This window comes from Aythya marila, assembly GCF_965140915.1.
Source record: "Aythya marila genome assembly, chromosome: 2".
NCBI lineage: Eukaryota > Metazoa > Chordata > Aves > Anseriformes > Anatidae > Aythya > Aythya marila.
This window is the reverse complement of record NC_139043.1, coordinates 21,819,779-21,832,991: the sequence shown is the minus strand read 5'-3', so window position 1 is coordinate 21,832,991 and position 13,213 is coordinate 21,819,779. Positions and strand designations below refer to the sequence as shown.

Here is a 13,213-nt window from a genome sequence, read left to right as displayed (position 1 = left end):
ACATACTTTCCCTGAAAAACCTGGTCAACTTACCATTGACATGCCACAGCATCTGGAACCCACTTCTAGCGTTCAGTCCATCAGAATAAAATGCCACATGGAGGCTGGTCCCTGTGGTGCTCCCTGCCAGCGGAAGAGACTGTCCACAGAAAGTACCTATCAGGTTGGATCGTTCATCAGGTCCATCATAGAGCTGAAATGAAACAAAGAATATCCCAGTAGGTAAAAAGCAGCTCCCCAGTTCTTAGTGTTTTGCATAGGATGTTGAAGAAAGCACTGAAGCTCCAACACACAGCCACCCTGACGCAGCAATATCAGCCGTGTGGAATGTGGGAAGATTTGGATGAAACAATGACCATATGCAACAGCAATATGTCTTAAAACCTGGCTGCACATCATGTGGAGCAGGAATGTCTTGCTGTTTCTGTTTTGGTGTGTATTGGGGGTTGCTGGGGAAGAATATAAGGGGCAAACACAACAATGAACTGAAATAGAAAGAAAAAGGGGATGTCATAGGTCCGATTTTACTATGCATCTAACATACTCAGTGCCTCCAAACCCTTTGGTGGTGACCCAGATTATTTGCTTATTTCTGTAAGACTGCACTCAGGTGATTTCAGGACAGACTGAACTTATGATGGACTAAACTAAGGAGTCAGCATCACCAGAGCCTCACGGTGTAGTGACGGCAAACTGAAAACAAAAAGCAAAACAAATCCTCAAAAACCACAAGGCAAAATTCACGTTTGTTTATTTTGTCGTGTTCTTATGCTAGTGTCCTACTTTGGAGGAGAAGTGGAGTCATGATTTCTGAACTTTTGCACCTAGAAATACTTTACATTTTATCTCCAAGTCATATTCTACGTGATGGTATTTTGACAGTCAGAGTGTTGGCAGATGTAGCCAGCCTGAAAATCTTTCTGTTCCCCAAACACAAAAGAGAATTCTTCCATCCTACTCTTGAAACACTAATGCTCTAAAAAAATTGAACAAACAACATGATAAGGAAATATTCCTGCATTTAAATCTTAAAATCTGAAGCTAGTCAGATGCTCACATTTAAATAAAAACACTTAAGACATGTTTTCATGGAGTCATAGTGGGTGCCCTGAGCTTTTGCACCTCTTTACATCAGTTGTCTCCAAACAGGTTTAAAGACTTTTTCTCATCCTAGCCAGTGGATATGGCACTTTTTTCACATCCAGTAAATCACACTGAATATGCATCTATGTTCTTCACCAAGTATTGCAGTGCTCACTGTCATTATTCAGGGAGAAAGGTGTATAATCTTTGTAAACCTGGTAAAAATAAACATAAATAAATTGCATTTGAATATGATACCAGACTACCAGTTGTTGTCAAATGATGAGTTGCTTTACTATATCTTCTTTAGTTACTGTGATTCTGAACATTCAGAATAACAGGAACCCTCATGCTTTTTTACCACTTTGCTGCAGTTTGTCCAACCTTCTGTCTCAGAGAATAGCACATCTTCCTAACACAACCCAGCAAACTACTGGCACAGAAACCATGTCTGAGCATTCTCATTGTGAGTTTTTGGCATGTTTCCTTTCAGAATTTCAACAAAAACTTTTCTCTGTTCCGAAGCCATCACCATAAAATTCTCCCCATGCAAAGAACCAAATCTATGATCTCTAGATAGACAGCCAAGGTTTATTTATCTTTGCTCTCCACTCAAATCTCTTTTCTAAATACCTCTGATTCCACTAACAATGCGCCTACGTTGAATGTCGATAGTATGGAAGTGTGATATTACAGTAAATATTGACTAACCGTGCTAGCTACTTCTTTTTCACATTTTCCAGCACTCATGTATGATAATCAATAATTAAGCCCTCAGCTTTTCTGTTCAAGATGCTGGTCTTGCAAAACTTTCAGAAACCGTGTTGTTGATTTAAGACATAGTTGGGGGCCAGAAATCTACTCAAGTGGTTTCAAATCCTCAAGCTGACAGTCAGGTTTGAATGTGTTTTTTCAACAAAAAAATAAATTGAATGTAGTTCAGCCAGAAGTTAGGGGCAAATTGCAGGAATAATTCTATGGTAATATTCCATGGCCTGTTTTATGGCTTGTGACCTTGAATCTTTCTGTTTTTCAATCCTCTAATGCCATGAAATGCCCAGAGCATGAGGAATGTATTGGAACTTGAGAACTATCACGCCATGGTGAAATCAGAAAAGCCTGAAAGTTTCTATTTGCCGGCTGATTACTGGTAGTTCTTGCAAAACCTCGACCAGATGTGTTTGGTAACAGATATAAAATTATCATAAAGATTAGATGTTAACAAGTTGCATTCATCTGCATTCTTTCCAAATATAAAGCTTGAAGCACCCCCTGACATACAGATGAGCTGTCCCATGCCCAGCATTACAGTTAGGACCTTCTCTCAAGCCAGGCTGAGACCTTTACGCATTCTTCTGTGGCTTAAGCTCAGCAAAGTGAAATAAGTCAGATCCAATTAGATTTTTAGAAGTGCTACTTCCTTCGATGGCTTTGTGGTATATACGACTCATTTGTGTGGCTTCAAGCCATGGAAATCTTACACCAGAAAAATGTGAATGGGGAAGAATGAATCAATGTGGGGACCACGAATCTGAGCTCTGAATGAGAGGCAAAGAGACACATATTCAACGATCAGCCGTTAGCTTTGGTGATTACAAATTAAAAACTTTCTAAAGAGCTATGGACTAAATCATCCCCAGAAACTTTCAAATCAAAACAAAAAAAAACAAGCTTCATGAGTCTTCCGTAACTTTGAATCATCAGGGAGTGTTATTTTTATCTAAGACGGCGAGCGTCACATTTCTGTGTAATTTGCCCTGAAAACAGCCAGTGGGTTTTTCACGACACAAATAATGGTCACCATGGCAATCTCTTCATGCAGCGCTGCCCCGTGGTGCTCGGTTCAGGCTGGAGTTTCACAGGAAATTCGAGTGCCTGGCCAGCTGTAACTCATTGAGAGAGGCAGAGCCACTGCTGCTAGAATTACAGAGGGTTTTTTTTCAAGCTGTCTTTCACTTATAAATGAAGGGAACAGCTGTGTGTTCTCACAAAGCATTCTGAACGTCGAAAACCACATCTTGCCCTCACACAAATACGGGCAAGTGAAACTGAAGCTGAGCACCCATCTCATGGGCCACAATTTCTCTTCTGATCTCCGAGGTAGTGTTTCTCATTTAAGGGCCTGCTTTGTCAGCTGTGCCATCCGAAACTGCTGCAAATTGAGGGAAAGCCCTTCCCCAGGCAACACGAGGTATGGCACTGCCTTGGTCTGTGCAAGGTTAGCCACTCCAGCAGCATACTGACTGTAGGAACTGGGCACGGGGCTCCCTCCCAGCTAACCACTGGGAAGAGTGCATTTACTCCCTTTCCATGCAGGGAACCCTTCTGTTATTTATTTATTTCTTCAGACCTTTTAGCCTCCATTAGAAAATCCAAGGGCTTTGTAATGATGTTGACAGATACTGCAGCACAGTTTAAGATCCTTAGCATGGCAAAAAAAGAAAAGCCTCCCTTCTCCGTTAACGAAACCATCTGCCCAGCAGCACTCAGAGTGCTCCATTTCATTAACCCACACCCAGGCACCAGGTCCAGGCCATGATGCAGTACCTTCAGATGAATTATTAGGCTTAGGTTCAATAACTGCTATGGGAAACCCCTTATCAGGTTGCCCAGGAGCAGGCGCGTAGGCTGACGCAGCAGTGCGAAGGGGAGGTACTAGCTCTCTAGGGGATGAATCGGGCTGAGGGACTGCCCTGCAGCAAGGTGGCAGCTGAAAACCATCTGCTGAAGGTTGGAGCAGGGCAGTGACAGCAGGCTAGCTGAGGCTGCAGGAAGGGCTCGGCTCAGATGGCTCTCCCAGAGGAGATACAGTGGTCACCAGTGGCCAGTGGATGTTGGCTTTCTGGACTCGTCAGCCTGGAAGTGTGTCACTAACACCAGTAATGATGATCTGCAGGCCACAGCTGTTCACCGCTCTTCGGAGGAGCAAAGCAAAGCGCATGACCTGTGGCAGAGGAGCCCATTGCCAGAAGTGGAGTAAAGGCTCGGTGACTAAGCTTACTGGAAAACAGAGTTTCTGCTATGTGGAAAGAAGTGAAATGGAGGAAAGAAACATTGAATGTGCTCCATTTGTGCATACTTGCAGCGGGGACATTTTGCTAGCCGAACGCCTTGTCAAGCCTATTTCTTCTTGCAAAGTGAGCCTGGCAGGAGCCTTCCAGACACGTAGCGCGGCTCCATCTGTTCTGTTCTCCTAGCAGGAAGCTGATTTTTCTTAGTGCAAACTTGTGTGTATGGCTCTGTGCTGCTCCTCAAGTGCTTCGCCAGTCTGGGTGAAGCAAACTGCCAGCACAAGCAACATCATCATGCTGACATTGTCAGAGGCCAACGGGTACAGGATCCTCTCTGGGAATCTCCCCATTTGAGAAAATTTGCATCACGTGTAACTGCAGCAATGGAGGAGAGATGCAGCTTGGTCTTGGCAAAATACAGAAAAAAAAAAAAAAAAAAAAAAAAAAAAGGATGGGGGGCGGGGAGATTGGGAATGTTCCTGTCCATTATGCTTTCAGGAAAACAAAACTGCCAGCTCACAGAAACAGCAGGAAGAGGAGGGACAAGCCCTTCCTCAAAGTTTGGTATGGTTTTCTCTGGCTCTTCTGTGGGCTTCCCTCTGATGAGGGGAAGCTTTGACTAGGTCAGGAGGGCTTTCTCCTGACACTGTATAGCTTCATATTGTGATGCCTGCACTGACTGGGATGAGCTACTTCATTGCACAGATGGTCCTACACACTGGCCAAGCTTTCCAGAAAAATTTGGAGAATGGAATGAACAAAGGAGAGAAGAATCCAGCACTATTAAATGAATTACAAATGCTATTTCTCCAGCAAGGGGCATGCACACTGCTATCAGCTACATGTGCTAGTATTTCACAGTCACTTCATTGTACAGTGTTTTTTTTCTGAAGGTACAGGCAAAGTCACATTGCTCTGAGCTGGCAGGGCGTAGACAAAAAAATATCCATGAAGCTCTGACTCATTTTGTAAGTCCAAGAGCAGAGTTTCTGCTGCCTTCCTGCACCACTCGTGCTTCTTGTCATCTGAGGTTTCTGCAAGCATCATGCAACCATTTCACCACTGACAAATTTAGCAGTTGTGATGTGTGTTTTTTTTTTTTCTTTTTTTCTTTGTGCATTTCTAAAGCCTGCTTCTAAGTAACCTTTTGAAAAGTAAAGCCAAAGTGTACTTCAATTGTGGCAATGTAGGCAAATGGGAAAACAGAAAAATCTTTCTGAGTCCTGAGCCAGTCTTGTATAGGGTGAACAGAGTTTGGGCCTGACATGCTCCTTTTCCTGATTACCCAGATCTCTCACTGAAAATCAGTGCAAGAGCTGAGATCTTCCTGTATACAAATGGTGAGGTCTGCAACAGAGACCTGAGGACAGTTGTCACTTTTCATCCCTTCAGTCTTACACCAAAGAACTTCTCGTGAAGGCCCATAAATCCCTGAAGGAATTCAGGGATGGGCTGGCGTGCTGCCAGCTTGCATTAACGGATACCACTGCTGCCTGGCCAGCAGGCTGTAATTTGATGTCTGTGTGCAGAACCTGGACGGGTATATTTAATATATTGTCTGGTTCCCCGAGGTGATGTACTACCAGTGACATTTTGTAAATCAATGCATGGCCATAAGCAAAGCCATTCTCTGTACGTGGAGAATTCCTGCAGCACTTTAAAAAGGCACAGTAATAAATAAAATGTCATAATGTTAATCTCCTAATACAGTTTAAGTATATTTACTAATTACAAGTACAGAGGAGAGCAAAACTAGAAACGGAGTAAGCTTCCTTTCCCCTATGAGAAGCTAACAAAAAAAGAGAGGATGACCAGCTGAGTGCAAGAAACAATTATCTAATGCATCATTATTCACAGATGGAGAAAAAGGATGTTATGGCACATCTCTGGAATGCTGCTGTGGTTTTAAAAAAAAAAAAAAAAAAAAAAAAAGGACATATCCTGTTACTACCAGAAGGAAATGAAACAGTTCTCGGGAGCAGATGTCATATTAATTACTGTACTCATTTGATAACATCTATATATAAAGGACGCAGTGGTATTTTAACCACCTAAGTCTAATCATTGAAAGACGAAAGACACTGGCAGTAAGCAAGGAAGGAAGTGCTTTATTCCAAAGAGGAATAAAGTCCTGCCTTGCAGCCACTGCGGTGAAAGGCCACTGTGGTTATCAGCCAGACAGCTGTCCAGATAAGGTGTGCTTTTACATTAACCCAGTGGTAATACCATTGGTGATACCTTTGGGTTAATGGTAATTCCATCCTTGCCACTAGACTAACATGCTGCACAGGTCAAAGGGCATGAGGTTTAGAGAGCTCCGAATCTTGTCCTGCCACATGACATTTTACTATCTGCTTATCAGGCTGGTGGCATCTTGCAAAAGGCTGGGCAAGGTCTTCCCTGTGTTTATAAAAGCAAATGCTAAACAGACTGGACTTCCATGGAAGGTTATACTTTGTGAACAGAAGAATATAGAGGAAGTTTTTAACTGCAGGACAGGAAGATTAGTGGTTTTCAAATAATATTTTTCTTAGATAAGAGAGGAGTAAACTTCAATCTTACTGCAGGACTCTGATCTTCAGGCAGTAACATTACATTCTCCATACTTATAAAATAGCTTTGCTTCTGTGGAGATTATGTTCTGTCATACTAAATAAGAAGGTAATTCATCACTGTAGATGGGGGTTAAATATATGCTTGTTCAGCTAATAACCTGGTGAGTGTAGAGGAAGGAATGACATTTCCATGTCATTGTCTGCAATACCTCACTGTCTTCAGGCTGATGACTCCTCTAGAAATACTAATGTTAGGTTATTAGGCCAAGCCACAGCATGCAATATAATTTAAAGAGCTTCCAATCTAATTACGGTTAGTCCAGCATCACAAAGAACCAGTCTGCTCTTTGGGTATGCCTTGTATCTTATCATTGCCACTTCTGTAAAAGTATTTATCACAAGCAATTCATCTTTTATTCTTGAAATATCACTGTAAAACTCCCTGCGAAATGCCAGGCATCCTGTGAGCATTACCAGCAATGAGCCAACATCGTCTGACAGGCCGATATGCAGCACACTGAGCATTTGCTGAAGTGCTCACATCAGATTCATGCTGGAGGCTGCCACTAGAAAAATCTGCAGGTTTGCCTCACTCCAACACTGTCCCTTCTTGATTTCTGGCACCTAAGCACAAGGGCAGAAAATCACCACCAAATCAGAAGAGCAAAGCTTCTTCCCTCCTGCCTGGCACAGGTATAAATCCTTTTAATCTCCTGCAGCAGTGGAGATGCAGGCCCTGGCCAGGCCAGGCCGAGTCAGAGTCACTCAAGGCTCCCTGCCGAGAGCGACTGCTGCTCACCATGAGTAATGCCAGCCAGCAGCTGTTCTGGCTCACGACAAGCATCCCATGATCAAAGGAGAAAAGGAAATAGGTAATGCAACACATGGCTGATTTCTCATTGCACAGCTGTGACTGCATTTCAGTCTGAGATAGCCGTGCACTGCACTTGCACTTGCCTGTACCCTTTGGACATCTGACTATCTCATTCCTCAACTTTGATTTGAAACCGTTATTTGCCCTAAGTGATGATAACATCTTTTGTAACCGCCAGCCACTAGGAATACCTGTGTGAGGGACCTTTTGGTTTTGTCATTATTCATATTTAATTTCTGACTCATATGGGGATTAAGCCAGGGAGCAAACAGCAAATGAATGTCTTCTGTGTGTATCAGATCGAATTAGTCAGGAAGCAGAATGCTCTTCGTATATACTGCATGTGGGTTTGGGTCAGAAGAGTAGGCTATAATTAAACACAAAGCTGAAGAACAGGCCCTTTTCCATTATAAAGAGTGGGACCCAAACCGCAGTGTCTGGGCCAGGGGCAGCAGTACCAGGAATGCAGCCTTCCCACTCTAGCTCTCCCCACCCTACCAACCACCATAATTTTCTCCTACAGTAATCAGAAAGATTTTCCAAAAAATCAGAGTTCTAGTTCAAGACACAAATGATGTCATAAAAATATCCATTAAATCTATTTCTCCTGCTGTCTTAAAAGCAGCTTTGCTCACCATTTTCTTTTGCAACTACCATTTCTTGATTGTACTCTGTTCAGCTCTCTGCCACAACACCTCTGCAGCATTTCGTCTCATCATTCTGTATCACTCATCTCTTTCCCTGCCATCACAACTGTGATCATCACCTAATCCAACCTAACAGCTAGCCCTCATCCTTCCCAACCCCAGCCTCCCATCAAGTATTAGCAAATATTGCCACCAAACCAGCCCTCTGCTAACTACCATGGATCACCAGGCTGCTCCTGTTGGGACAGTCACAGAGCTAAGAAACAGGCATGGTGTTGCTGCCTGCTGCAAGGGGCTCAGGTGGAAGAGCTGCTGTCACCAAGCCCCAAAGAGGTGGGAAAAGGGGTACCTGAAAGCACCTGGGGGAAGAGAGCACCTGATCAGCACCAGTGGCCACTCAGTCCTGTGAGTCCAATGTGGAAACAGCGTGAGCAGCAGCTGCCAATTTTCTCTAAGAAAATGGTGAAGAGCTCTGGCACATGGTCCGTGCACCACCTGCTTGGACTGCAGTGAACAGGATTATATCTCTGTTTTCCCAGTCTTACAGTCAGCCAGGGCATCAGAGCTTTCCCCTTTTAGGCCTCTTTGCAATAAACAAATCTCAAAACTAGCATGTGGCAGAAAAGTAATTTTATGTCAGCTGCACAGCTATGAGTCTTCGAGTCTTTTTTTTTACATTAACCCTTTTTCCAATTTGCAGTGGAGTCAGATTCCACACGGATTTCATACCAAGAAGTCCCAAATATCTGCAGACTGCTTAGAAAGTGAACCACAGACTTGTTCCAGATGATTCCCCCTTTCCCCTACACCACAGAGCACTTCACAGCCTTGCCAATGTGCTCCCTTTCGCAAGACACAGGGTGAGAGCAAATGCTAGTCAGTTCCCTGGCTGGTTCAACCTTGTTCTCTTTTTTTACACTATGGCACATATTTGTGCAGCATGCAACAACTGAATAAGAACATCTTTTCCAAGTGGTATTTCTTAATGGCATTTGGAGAAAGACTTCTTCAAGTAATGTGACATGAATTGCAAATTAAAGCCTCCTTAACACACTTCATGACTCTCTTTTTCCCTTGCATTTTACTCTTTATACCTCTGCATTTTACTCTTTATACCTCTTTCAGTCTGTGTTTTCTTTGCTTGGAAGCAATGAAACATTGTTAGAACAAAGAGTACAAGTACTTTTCTGCTACCCATCTGCTCCCTCCCTCTGATGTGTTTTATTTCTGTTCTTTAAGTGCTTTGGATCAGGTCCTTGCCTCTGGCACTATTTCTCCAGCCTTGAGCTACGCCTAGAAGAGTCTTTTCTGGCAAGTTTGTTGCTCCTCACTGGCTGGCTACTGTGTGCAGGGCTCCTGCCTTTCACGGATCAAGGGCTTAGGGATCTGGAGACTAGCACTGGCCTCTCCATTTGGCTCCAGTATTTCTTTTTCAGACTCCTCACAAAAAATGAACAAGGTTTTAAGCAACTTCTGCTAGCTTTCAATACAGTGCTCCCTTGTTTATTTTCTTTGCATGTCTATTATTTCTTCCCACTCCTGGCCAATAACAGAATAAATTTGGAAAAAAACTCCAATTTTTGCCAGTTTATTACCAATTTTTGAGCTCTGAAAGATGGCATAATAAGGAGTTAGGGGGAGTGAGGGAGAACGTCTAGAGGGAGTTCATTAGCCCAACGCCAGGCCTGTTGCTTGACTTTCTGCAAGAGCCCGCTGTAAGTAAGCATCCCAATAAATGTGGGCATGGTTCCTTAGCTCTCTTGTTGGCTGTAAGTAGCCTTCTCTAATACGTCTCTAAATTTCAATTCCTCTTGTGCAAAACCTAAGTAGAGCACAGGGGCTGTGTGCTGGCATCCTGTACAAGGGTGAGATGTGAAGGATGGATTGGTTCAGAAAAAGATTGAAATTGTAAGCAGAAGATTATAACCTTCAGTATAGCAGTGATCATGACTGCATTCTACTTCACACAGCATGAAGTACAAAACTGAGAGAAAATATATCTTCAGTCATCCTGGAAATAGATTTTTTGAGGAATCAAAATAAGAAAATATTTGTCTTTAGATTGACTGGATTGTTTCATTTAGCTAAAAAAATCTCTTCTGTGGATAATTTCAATTTCTTTCAGTCTTTTTAAATAATAAGGTTAATTATGACAAGTAGGTTAATGTAATCAAGAGACACAGCAACCTTCTATTAAAAATTGTAGAATTAAAATATTTTAAAGCTTTTGAACATTCCCCATTACTTTTCAGATGAAACTGAGAAGAAAATAATTGGGTCCAGTGTGTTTTAGTAATCGTTACTAATCTCAGAATTTCTTCCACTTCTTTACATGACACTGCAATGTCATCTCACTGCAGCCATAAAAACCAGTGCATCTAATCTAAGTTGGTATCTAGGCTCTCTATAGCAAATCTAGGCACCTGCGTCCTCCCTGCTGCAGACATCTGTCTTAAGGCAGGATGAATTGGTCTCTGGCAGTGCTTCACTCCCTGCTGACCACAGTGGAAATAGGGAAAATACATTTGGACATACAGCTTTTAATGGCTACATTTAGATAAGATAAATTTACCCCCGGTCTTCTGCATCCTCATTGTTTTTCATTATTGGAGAAGATCTGGTAGTTCTTGTTTCTAAAACCTGGGTACGTACCTTCAAGTAGTCAAAGTCACAGTCAGATCCATCTTCTAAATCAAAGGCTGTGAAGCTATAGTTGAGCGTGTTCCCCATTGTTGCTTGAATGGTCCAGTTGCAGTGCTCACTTAAGGGGTAATTATTTGGATAATTTAAACTTTCCAATATGCCATGGCTACGGTTAACAGTCAGAACTTTGTGGCAATCTGAAAAAGAGGTGATAGATCATATCTGTGCAGTGTTTTTTTAACTCAGTATCTCAAAAATACTAATTGAAATTATGGGTACCATTATGAGGTGAAAAATATTTTTATCCACAGATTAAAGAAAAGAAAACAGGCAGAAAGAGAATTGTGACCTATTGCATATTTTGGGAAAAAATAAATAAATAAATAAATAAAAGAATGGTCTTTATATTGTGTTATAGTTTGTTTGTTTTTTTTTTGGGGGGGGAAGAGAGGGACTATTTTCTTCAGTTTTAAACACATGGTTATTCCTGAAACATATTTTCTTCTATTTATTTTTTATTAACTAATAATAGTTAATAATTTGCTCCATCATTTTTAAACAATTCTGGGGGAGGGTGCTCAACAAAGATTGCCTAGTAGATTAAAGTGGTTTATTTCAGCAAACTAGAAGAAAATAATCCTTGGCTAAAACAACAAATGGAAACTGTAGTGCTTCCAGCTCCAGGAACTGGAAGTGAGCACTATATTCTTTAAAAAGGAGCCAGATTTTAATGTTGATTCATATAATAACAGCCTAGCAGAAGTACTGGACACTCACCTGGAATAACGAGAGCTTTCCTTGAAAGACAAAGAAATTTAAAAATAATCTAAACCAGACAAAGAGTGAAATGACAACTATGTCATTATGTCAGTGAGTCTCATTTTCCTGAATCTGTCTTTCACTAAAGACGGAAGATGTCAATACGGGTGATTCCTTCTCTGGAGACAGTGTACAGTGTGTGTCAGGAGCAGAGCAGTGTGATGCACAGACAGGATGTGGGCAGGAGGAATGGAGCAGGACGAGATGCTTGCTTTGCACAGCAAATCTGCAGTGTCTGAACAACAGAAATAGCTGAGATTCACTTGCAAAAATCTTCTATTGTCTGTCAAAAGGAATAATACACCTACCTCCTGCACATTTTTTGGATTCTTTCCAAATGATTTACAGAGCAGCAAGGTCTGTGTTTTCAGGAGTTCAAAATGCCCAGAATACAGCTGAGGGTCAGGGTCAGGGTCTAGTGGAGTGGAGCTTTTGTGCAAAGCTACACTGAAGCATATAACTGTTTGAAAGGACAGGATGAAGAGCATGAAATGGATTCTGAAGAATGCAAAATGGGCAAAAGCTGCTACCCCCTGCCATCAGGATTTTATTAGAAACTTATCAGGCACAAAAGTGCCTTTGAATGTTAATTTGATACGATGTTTTCCTTTGCAATGTTTTCATCATTGCCTTTCTTTCACGCTCACGTAAATGCATCTGGCGTCTAAACATCCTTATTTTACACCACTAGTTCCTACATAATTTTAGCTTTTGGACAAGCTACTGAAAGCTTTCTTTGGTGCATGTGCAACTTCAGGAATTAAATATGAATGTAAAGCATAGCTCATACATTATCTGGTACCTCTACATCTGAAGGTTTTCTGAGTGCTTTCCATTTAATTAATGGAAGGGGGAGAAAGAACCCTATTCCAATATAATGTCTTGATTTTGCAGTCTGAAAATTTCAAGGTAGATTAATCTTTTATATCTTTAAGGAATTAGGGAGCCACCACTCCTTCACCCTTCTAATTATAGTGTGTGCCATGTGACGAATAGCTTTGTTGGGTTTTGGTTTTTGTTCCGAATTCATTTACTAGTGCAAAATGTAAGGCAACTTAATGTCTAAAAACCTAAAGCTATCTCTATCAGTTGGGCCTGTCATATTTAGAGTACCCAAAGATACCTATAGCTCACATGTGTGTGGTGAAATTCCGTATCTTCCAAAGCATATCTAACTATATACACTAGAATGTATAAGGAGAAAAGAAAACACTGGGACAATATCCAAGGTTATGACTGGGAACAGAAAACTTTAATTCTTCATGTATATTCTTGTATTTTGTTTGCTTGTTTTGCCAAATGTTAATATTCCAATATTTCTGGGGTAGAACAACTGTACATAAAAATGTGTGCAAGAAAATTGTGACCCTTACTACAAAATATAAAAAATGAAACTCTTTGAAGTGTTCCAGATAGGCTAAATGATCCCAAGCATCTGAAATAATCCACGAGGGCTGAAGGTAACACCTTTACCCTTTGCAGTCCTGCCTCACAGCAGCTATAAGGGCATAGAAGCCTATATTCTATCTGCCTTCTCTATTAAAAGGTCAGGAGGCTGTGTAAACAGATGAGAAAGAATAG

At 41.6% G+C, this 13,213-nt stretch overlaps 1 protein-coding gene across 1 annotated transcript in view; it reads right to left on the bottom strand.

The window, feature by feature from the left end:
* CUBN (cubilin) overlaps positions 1-13,213 on the bottom strand; it is a gene marked incomplete at its 5' end in the record, with an annotated part of 136,839 nt that overhangs the window by 86,298 nt on the left and 37,328 nt on the right. The window contains 2 exons of the mRNA XM_082754389.1: positions 34-193; positions 10,823-11,010. Coding sequence (XP_082610515.1) covers positions 34-193; positions 10,823-11,010 — 348 coding nt within the window. The remainder of the gene's footprint in view (positions 1-33; positions 194-10,822; positions 11,011-13,213) is intronic.